This window comes from Nothoprocta perdicaria, unplaced genomic scaffold (assembly GCF_003342845.1).
Source record: "Nothoprocta perdicaria isolate Ctin4 unplaced genomic scaffold, notPer1 scaffold_29, whole genome shotgun sequence".
Classification (NCBI taxonomy): Eukaryota; Metazoa; Chordata; class Aves; order Tinamiformes; family Tinamidae; genus Nothoprocta; species Nothoprocta perdicaria.
In genome coordinates this window covers 3,344,701-3,354,636 of record NW_020455521.1, presented here as the reverse complement: position 1 = coordinate 3,354,636, position 9,936 = coordinate 3,344,701, and the positions used below count along the sequence as shown (strand labels likewise).

Sequence of the window (9,936 nt, the reverse complement as noted above, 5' to 3'; positions counted from 1 at the left end):
TTTCTGTGTGTGGTTACACATAAATAGAATTGTCATTAAAAATACTGGTAAAAATAATTCAAATACTTCATTTTACATTTCAAATAAAGCAGTATTAAAGCTTTTCTGTTGTCATCTTTTAAAGCAAGCATAATATCAAACAGCAATATGACAGCTCAATTTTTTTTTTAATTCAAAATATCATTGCAATAAGGACACAAATAGAGTAAAAGTGAGGCAACTTTGACCAAGACCGACAGAGCTGCCTTCTCTTCTCATTAGCTGGGTTCTTGTCTTTCTTAACATTTTTCTTAAAAATACCAGAAATTAACCCATACAGAGCATGGACGAGTTGTTCTGTATCTTAGTGTAACTGCTTAAGCCTGCTAAATATATCTTTAATTTCTCTAAGTTCACACTTTTTATGGCTTTATATAATGTTTTTATAACTTGAGCTATGGTTTTATAGTTAGTAAAGTGTGCTACTGAGTTTGTGAAGTATTAGGGGAAGATCATCTTAGAAAATGTATACTTTGTATATATTTTGTAAATCTGAGGTTTTCAGCCAGTAAAATTTGTCAGATGCTGAACTACCTGAACTAGAAATACATCACAAACGGTCGTTTTCCCATTCAAACTATCAACACGGAGAAATGAAAGGACTGAAAAATGACAACACTTACAGTGAAGAATTCTGAATATTCATTGCATTTTTTATAAGATTATTATACACAGAGCTATTAACATAGTGCAAAAAATTACAAAATTGCTACAATAATTTTCATAACTTGGCCTATGTCTTCTAGGAAACAGTTAGATGGCATTCTAGCTGAAAATTTCACAGCATTTTATAATTGCATGTTTAGCTCTGAATTCTATTTATATTTACCTGCAACTGCCTTTTCACAGACCAGCAAACCTGAAACCTCAGGTTTCCCAACCAGTCCCTCCAATCAGTACAGGTGTAAGAATAAACAGCCTTCACTCTGTATGGAGTAGTTCATGACTTCTGCCTTTCCAAAGGTGGTAAACAGACATTAACAGCTCCGTTCCTCCTCTTCCTTCTTTTTCTACAATAAATTTCTGAACTGCCACTTGACAAGTGGCTTCAGTGTTGGCATGAAGTAGAGGAGAGAGAARTGAGGAACCTGACAAAGCTCTCGGAGCCCAGAACATCTGTCCTGTTAGGACCTGTGAAATACCTTTGTGTCAAGCCACAAGCTGCTGTTTGTCTCCATACAGCCTTGTGAGCAGTTGCTTCTTGCTTTTCTATGCATCTTACAAACCAGTTTAGAAAACTCAGGCACCTCTGCCCTGCTCTGAAGAGCATACACGTTATATTTACCCAAGAAAGGTCAAAGACTGAAATGGAAGGACAGCAGCAATAGGGACACTGGTTGCTCTGGAAACAACTTTATGACTCTACAGCTCCCTTTTTTATTCCTCTACTTTTAGAGGAGGAGGAAAAAAAATAGTATTCTACAAAAAGGAGGACAAAACATATGTCTGAGGTGCTAGAGAAGCACAGACATAATAATAAAACACCCAACATAATATTTTCTTCTAACCTTTCCTCCCCAGAATAAGAACAGGCTTAATCCTSGTTCTTCTCACGTGCAGTACATTTCAGGTAGCCTCTGTCACACMACTGATTTCTTGCTTCAGAATCCTTATCATGTCATCACTACCTTCCTTGTCAGAAGACTTCTTATGGAGTGGATTTTTCTAGGATTCAACACCACTGGGAGAGTGTTTTAAATTTACAGTTTCAGTCTATTTTTGTGACTTCCTTTTTCCTCACTCTGCAGTCAATATCAACACTCAGTCCTCTCTCCTTCCAGGTGAGATCTGATATGCAGCACATATTTGAAATGCAAATATTTTTAAAAACCCTGGTCAAGCCATGTCTGAGGACATTATTTTTGTGGTTAAGAAATGTTGCTTTGAAGTAGTCTTCACATGCAGTATACACCAAACTATTAACCAAGTAATAATTGTATGCTGTGGCCAATGAATATCAAACAAACACTGATGCAACTGTATCCGCTATACCTAAAATGAGAGAAAGATTTTAATAAATCCTGGAACTAGAATTGCATGAAACTAGACTTGACAGAAATAAGTTCCCAGAATTTGTATCCTATGCCCTCCCTTCTCCACATCATGACAATATGTGAACTGTAAAGGAAAAAAAAGACAAGTTCAGAGGCCCTTTTATTTCTTTGTTGACTAACATTGTTTATAGTTGAGCTCTAATCACCTCTCTCCTCTGCTTCCACATTCACAATTTTAGGAATTGAGAATTCAGCAGTATGATATGGCTGCTGAATCTAAAGCTTAAAATTCTCTTTTTAATCAGATGCAGCACCGTGTTCAGGTTGCTCATAGTAGACTAGCAAACAACATGAAACTGCAAAGCTTTGTAAGATCACCCAGAGACCACAGAACAGCTTAGAAGTCCAAACACATAGAAGTCCAAAGCAACTGTGGTTTTATTCGTGCTCAATTTGAGCCTTTTTGGATTGTTGAGTACTAAGGGCAAAGCCTCGCTGCAGCTTGTGAAGGTGTCAAAGGGTGGCAGATCTCAACCTACAGCTCTCAACCTCAACAGTAACATCGAGCACTCTGAAAAGGAAAGACATCACCTACCAAAGAAGGTAATTGCTGCTCTTGACTGGCCACTCCTGTATAGCACATGGCAGTAAAAGTGCATTATCTTGCTTTATCAACAAGCTATTTTGAAAATAATGAAGCTCTTCTTCCTGACCACTGCTGCAGTTAACTTGCTTTAATCACCATTACTGATGAATCTTTGTTTTAAAAGTTTGTTTATACAACCATAAATGTGAATCAAAGTTCCAGCAACATCAAACAGCTATGATGTGCCTGCATTGGCTCTACTTCTGCAGTCCTGAATTTAACTTGTAGCAGACTGGCTACAAAGTCAATATTATCTACTTATCCGCACCCCGACGCCCTGATATTGCTTTGCTTATACGGAGTAACCCAGCACATGGCCTTTAGCACTCAGATTTTCTGTCAGACTTACCACAGACATTGCTGCCTATCTTAACACGAACATAACCATCTATTCCCCATGTTGGCCCCCATGAGTTCTGCACAATCCAGTATGGGATGCTACCTAGAAAAAAAACATTTTCATAAGAGACAATTTGATTTTAGAGGCATAAAAAGCTTTTAACACCATTCTAAAGTCTCATGGTTTTTACAGGTTTGATGACACAGTACAATGAAATTTATTACTATCCACACAGAGGATGGAGCTAATATTTCAATGCTAAACAGACTCAAAACACCTGTGTTCTTGTCTTTAGGATCACAAAGTCCCACAAAGATAGAGGAAGATGGAGAGGAAAAGAGCTTCTCCCCAGGGATTAGACTGCACTTTCAGAACTGAGGTGGCACAACATACAGTTTAAGCAATGGGAATTTTAATCACAGGCAGCACAGGAGGCAAGCTTCAAGCGAGAACGCAAACATAAGATCTACTAGGTGGAAGTCTGATTGCCCAAAACTCACCTGTTCTGTCAAAACCAGTGATGAGCACAGCATGATTTGCTTTCCCGCTGGAGCAGTGGTACTGGATGATTCCCCCAAGATAATCCTGCCAGCTCACTGCATCCACCGTCACCGCCAAAGGGCCCCTCTCCACCAGCATCCGCAGCATTTCCTCCTCCTGGCCACTGCAAGGGACGTGCCATAGTGCAAGGTTACTTTGGCCAGCATGACAAAGCTATTGGAGAGGTGGTGGCTTGCTCATTGCATGTGAATTAAGAAAGAAGTAATCAAACTCTTCCAAATTCTGTGCACCATTCATTCAAAAGATCTCTATTTTATACACCACAACTTATTAAAACAGAAATAGGGTGCGCAGGCTGAGCAAAAAGGTGCAGTTTCATAGATACAAACCTATTGAAGCAGGTTTCTGGGCAGGTTTTTACAAGGTAAAAATAAACAACATCTACACTTTATCTGTCACTTTCCTCAGTTAAAAAAAAAAAGCTTTTGACAAGCTATATCATTTTCCATTGCTTCTTCAAAGAAATAACTTTAATACACAATAATACACTAAAATATCTTAATGTATCTTAATATATTAAAAACCACAGGATATACAGCAGATAATTACTGCTATTAAACTTTTACCATTAGTATCCTTGCATGGTAACATAAAGGAATAGGAAATTTCTGTCATTGCATGGTAAATTGCATGTAAATTTGGCATGTTCAAAATGACAATGCTATAATCAATTTTAGTTATTTCTACCCAACAGTAATTCACATCCTAGCTAAAATTACAACTCATCTTCCAGTTCAGTATGCAGCTGTATTGTACTGATAAAAAATAGGAAAAAAACCCATATTCAATAAAAAGTCTAAAAAGCTCGAAGTTGTCTTTAAGCCATTCAGTTGATAACAGTGTTTCTTAAGGAAATCCTCGTCATTAGGATGGAGTTAAGCAAGCAGTTAAATGCTTAAATAACTGAACACTTGCCAAGTTTTTCAACAAATTCTAGCATGTAGCAAAATGCTACTATTTTGCTCCTTGTGGCTTTGAAGTATGTTCTAACAATTTTTTTTTAGGAGAAGCATTCATTGTAGTTAAACGTTGTCCAGCACACCTACACAGATGCCCGACTGGCAGAGATAACCACAGCTGTGAAGATCTGCCCACATAATTGACTAGATTCATTGCAGCAAGGCACAGCTATCAAAATTTAACCTGTTAGTTCTTGTCCAATACATAGCTACAGAACTGACAGCAACGAAAACTTCTTAACCTTTAGCTGGTCAATGCACTACAGGCTCTGGCCTACCCCACAGCTAGTGGGCAGAGAAGGACAGCAAATAAAAAGAATCAATAATAGTTACCTGAAGTCATATGCAGCAAATCCTGTTATTGAAACTCCAAAATCCGAGCGATGAAAATAATGGCACAATCCTGTCTGAGCTTTAAAACTGTATTCTGAATCTCTCACCACCTTTACTTTAGTCTGCAAGAAGGCAAATGAATGAAAATTTAATGTATCTGGCTTTAGCATTATGCAGATTGAAACAGGCTTTGAAGTCAACCAGAAAGCTCATGTAAAATGCAATGCGCTGCTCATGAGATTAGTGATAAGAATGACAGCTCTAGAGATAACATATCTCCAGCTTCCCCAATTTGCTGAAAAGTTTTCAGAAAGGACTCAGAATTGTTAAATAAATAAATGAACAAATAAAGGAGGCATCACCATTTTGAACTAGTCTCAGAATAATCTCCCAGCATTATAAAATTTAAGGTGATAGAGACTGTGCCTTCATTTACAAATGATCATTCATTCTCTCCAAATGATGCTCTCCCACAAAGTTATCCTCTCCTCTGGACACCTGAAGAACTGTGAAAGTACCAAGAGCCACTACATAAAAATTAAACCCAGTTCTGCTATAAAGATGAAATGCTCATCAGCAGTATCAGGAGGGTGACAAGGTCCAGCTAATAAGTTATTTTAACAACTTTCTGTACAACGTTTCTTGCCTTGTGCAGTACAGTAGCTCTGTGACCGTGTCCCCTCTGGCTAAACAGTTGTGGTTCTGCTTCTGCCAAAAAAGTGGGAAGAGCACTTTGGAGGAATGTAAATGAACAGCCTCTTTTTTAAAATGAAAAATTAAACACATTATCTGGACTGTTATTAACTATATCTTAATATAAGATTCTTCAGGGATAGGACTACAGAGTTCTTTAAAAAGGACAAGATTTTTTTTTTAAATCAAAAAATGTAGGGGATACTTTTTATTCTTATGACTTGAACTGTTTTCCTAAGTAATAATATTTTTTATTTCAGAAGATATTTATTTATTTCAGATTTATTTTTGAAACTATGTCTGCATTTTGATTGTTTCAGGGTCCAAGTGAAAAAAAGACAAAGGAAATCTATTTTATTCTGAGGTTTCCCAAGCTCCTGCTTAACAAACTCTGGATTCCAGACACAAGAAGAAGATATATATTTAAAATCMGATGTAAAGTGTACAGCCCCTCCCAACTAGTTTCCCTTCAGTTAAAAAAAAAAAAATTAAAAATATGTCAGTTTGGAAGCTAAGGAASGGCTCAAAATTTATGAAAAATGTCAAACCTGATTCAGCCAGCTCAGAGCACTTATAGTGGATCCACCGCTGCAGCCATAATTATTGTAGGAACAGTCAATAACCTGCTGTACACTGAGTTCTTCAAGATTATTTCCTTTAATTGCATAGGCAGACTCTATACCACCCACAACACTGAAAGCCCAGCAGCCTCCACACTGGTGCAGAGAAAGAGGAGAAATGGTAAGTCAGTTTTGGTTTTAAAACATGATATCAAGAAGACAAAAAGTCAAAAAGGTCCTCTAATGCTCTTTATTTACAACCTCATGCTTGAACTTTGTTTCTAAGGCAATAATTAAGAAATTGAATCAGTCATTTAAAATACTGAACTTTTTTTTTTTTTTTCCTCCTGCATGGATGAAATTTTGTGAAAAGTTTCTACTYTGCAAAAACTATAAATGCATTCTGGATGTCTTAGTTTAAGGCTTCYTTTCTGACTCATTTTTACTGTAATAAAAACATCTCTTGAAGTTGTGACTGATCAAGGGTTTTATTGAGGATGGTTTTTATTGTGAGAAATGCATTTTAAGGCAAGACTGAGTCTGARATTGAAACTACTTTGTAACCACAATTTTCCTCATTCTGGAAAGAACGCACTTCAGGAAACACATTACAATTTCCAACAGTTTGAAGAATTTAATAGAAAGATATTATCATATGAGAGGCAGAAAATATGAAATTCAACATAAACTCTTAGATGATGGCAGAATCTATGCCGGACTTGTCAGATCTTTAAACTGAGGCATTTAACAAAGAAAGTGGAGTTTACTCCTATGAGGATAAACAGCACAAAGGAAAGACACCAGTAATCGACAGTCCATATGTTTCCTGCCCTACAAAAAAGTAGCCACACAMACACACACACTTYATAAGTGCACAACTTCAGTGCACATTAACTTTTACATTAGATGCTTTTAAGGGTAATCTCACTCTGCATAAAATGACAGGTCACTTTGTATACACTCAACCAACCACAGTTGTGCCAGTGCTCCGATGCATCCCGAGACTGTCCTGGCACCTTCCAAATCCTTCATCCTACTTTACAACCTACCTGCTGCAACTGTGTCTGAGTAGTGCTTGGGAACAGGAAACGAAACCCTCAGAACTTACTGTTTGCTGATTTCTCACTTCTGCAATGACTTTCTTGTCCCTCCAGTCAAACTTCTTTGGCAAAGGCTTTTCCTTCCCCTTTGGCACTTTTATGTATCTGGGAAGTTTGTGAGGTATGCTTCTTAAGTAAATAGCTAAACACAGAACACAGACAGCTATAAATCTACTAACTTAAAAAATTAACAATACTTATTAGAAGCCAGTAAGTTAATTTTGATCCATAGGTAGAATCATGAGATTATATCTAATTTTTAAATGTACAAAGAAACTCATGCATTTTGAAATAATTATTATATTCTATAATAACTTTAAATGATCCTATGGTGATAGAGCAGAAAAAATCCTTGTATGAMATGTGAGTATAGGCTGTTAAAACTTAGAACTGATCACAAACCCATATCTACCACATAAAGTACGTTTTGTTTGGAATTATTTAAATAGTCAGAAATAGAAATTATTAGCTTTTTACTAAAAATACTATTTAATTATTTTAAATTAAAAAAAAAAGTGTGGCACCTCTGAGATGAATCAATAGGGCATGTAACAACAAACTTGAACTGCAAGCAAGAAAAGTAAGCTTATGTATCATACTATCTTCACTAAAAAAAAAAAAGAAAAGAAAAAAGAAAAAGAAAGAAAAAAGAAAGAAAACAAGCGAGTCCTGGCAGATCGCTCCTGAAGGCCAAGGCCATCGTTGCACAGCTTTAGATCTCCAGGAACCTCTTGTGCTGTAGTTGGGTTTCTCTTGAGAAATGCATAATGAAGAAAATCTATGGAGTACTTTCCAGCTCTAAAACTGTTGCAATGTAAGAAAGCTTTAAGGCCCAGTGAGAAGAATGAAAGAACAAACAGTATTAAACTCAGGTTCTGGGAAACTCAGCCTCACAAGACCAGAAGAAAATGAAAGGGGCTGTTTTATCCTACAGAGGTCCTTGCAGTCTGGTACACAACATCATTAACTGGCGTTTTAGCAGACCTGAAAGAATCTACAAGTGTGACAGATTCTGCAACAGCGTAATAGAAAGAAAAGATATTAGCAGCAGCCAAAATGTGTACCTTTGAACTCCTCAGGGAACAGGTGAGAAAACTGATTTATTCCATAGAAAGCAGACGCATTATCATTTGATGATGCATTCATTAGTCTAATTCTCTTAGCACTTTCCTGAAGGAAAATAAAACATTATGGACAGAACAAGAAGTGGTTACCAAGAGCACGTGAGCTTAGACAAGTTAGCTCTTCCCAGATTCACCCCAAATTCACCCTGCACTTCCCATCACACAAATATTAGTCATTAGACTAACTTCAAGAGAGATTCTGAAAAAAAATATATATTTGTAAGGGCATAGAAGGCAAGAAATTGCTACAAATCAGACAAAATGAGTCAAGAACAAGCCGTGTCAAACTCATCTGATGCCCTTCTTTGGCAGCAAAACAAGCCTTGGGGTTCACAAACACGGGAAAAAACATCTTGACATTAGATAAGTGATGCTGTTAAAAGGCACGAGCAGAGCATGCGGGCCTGACAATTTGCCAAACTTCCTCTTTTGCCAGCCCCACGGCGATTTCCCCTCTGCCCAAGGCTGACACCTCGTGTCTGAAACACGGAAAGAAGAAGAAAAGGAAAAAGAAAGAAAAGAGAGCATCCTCCCCACCGCCTCCCCCACCCCAGACTTAGGGAACCCTTTTCCTCCTGCTGCCCTGCCAGCTCGGCTCGGCCCTGCCGCCCCACGGCTGCACGGCCCGGCCCGGCCGGCTGCGCAGCGCGGCCCGCGAGCGAGCGAGCGAGCGAGCGAGCGAGGTACCCGCAGCGCCGCCGCCGCCTCCTCCTCCCTCTGCCGGCAGCCGCCGCCAAGGCCGTGGCGGCAGCCGGCGCCCGGCCGCAGCAGGCAGCACAGGAGGGCGAGGGCCAGCGCCCCCATGGCGCGGCCCGCCCGCTGCCGGCTGCCGGCTGCCGGCTGCGCCCGCGGGCCCGCCCCGCCGCCATGTTATAGCGGGGGCGGTGCCTCGGCCTCAGACCGCCCTTCCCCCGCCCCTCCCGCGCATTTTCTCCCTTTCTCTCTCTCTTTTTTCTTTTCTTTTTTTTTTTTTTTTTTTTTTTTTCTCCTATTTTTTCCTCCTCCTTTTTCCTCCTCTTTTCAGGAACCTCTCTTCCTTCCAGCCTCTCTTGGGAGGCGGCTCTCCGCTTCCCCGCGCGCTACGGGGCGGGGCACCACGCGGCAGCCGCCCCGCCTCCCAGGCGGCCGTTGGAACCGTTGAAACCGTTGGGGCTGTTCGTTGGCGATGGCGTTCGCCATGTTTCGGTGCGCACGGTGAAAGCCACGGAAGAAAAGCGCCAGGGTGATTCACACTCGGGTGTTTGGCCGTGGGACATGTCCCGCAGCCCCAGCGAGCCGCGCTGCAAAGGTAGCTGCTCAGTTAAAAAGATGGCGTTAAAGATCCATGCCAAGCCTCCCTTGAGAGGTAAATCCGTTGGTGCACGTAAAGGGGGGCCGTYAGGAAGAAAGAAGAGATACAGTTATTTCCATGGGAAAGTTTCACAGCTTGTGCAGTGAAGACATTTGCTTTGCACAGTGCAGTAGAGTGGCACAGGAAAGAAGTTGCCTTGCTAGGTACTGTGAGTAGCAGAGATAGTGAAATAGATGCAATTAAACAGGATTCCTTGAAGTTACTTTTAATGAGAAGTAAGTTTAGAATTAAGCTTT

The 9,936-nt window shown here is 39.7% G+C and overlaps 1 protein-coding gene across 1 annotated transcript; it reads right to left on the bottom strand.

Annotated features, from left to right (window-relative positions):
* Window positions 1-970: 970 nt before the first annotated feature.
* On the bottom strand, window positions 971-8,841 carry CTSO (cathepsin O). Its single transcript, XM_026041650.1, has 7 exons — window positions 8,290-8,841; window positions 7,234-7,367; window positions 6,114-6,281; window positions 4,873-4,994; window positions 3,520-3,683; window positions 3,029-3,121; window positions 971-2,031 (listed from the first exon to the last, which is right to left on the bottom strand). The coding sequence occupies exons 1-7, from the start codon at window positions 8,369-8,371 to the stop codon at window positions 1,997-1,999; spliced, it is 798 nt and encodes a 265-aa protein (XP_025897435.1). The 5' UTR covers window positions 8,372-8,841; the 3' UTR covers window positions 971-1,996.
* Window positions 8,842-9,936: the final 1,095 nt, after the last annotated feature.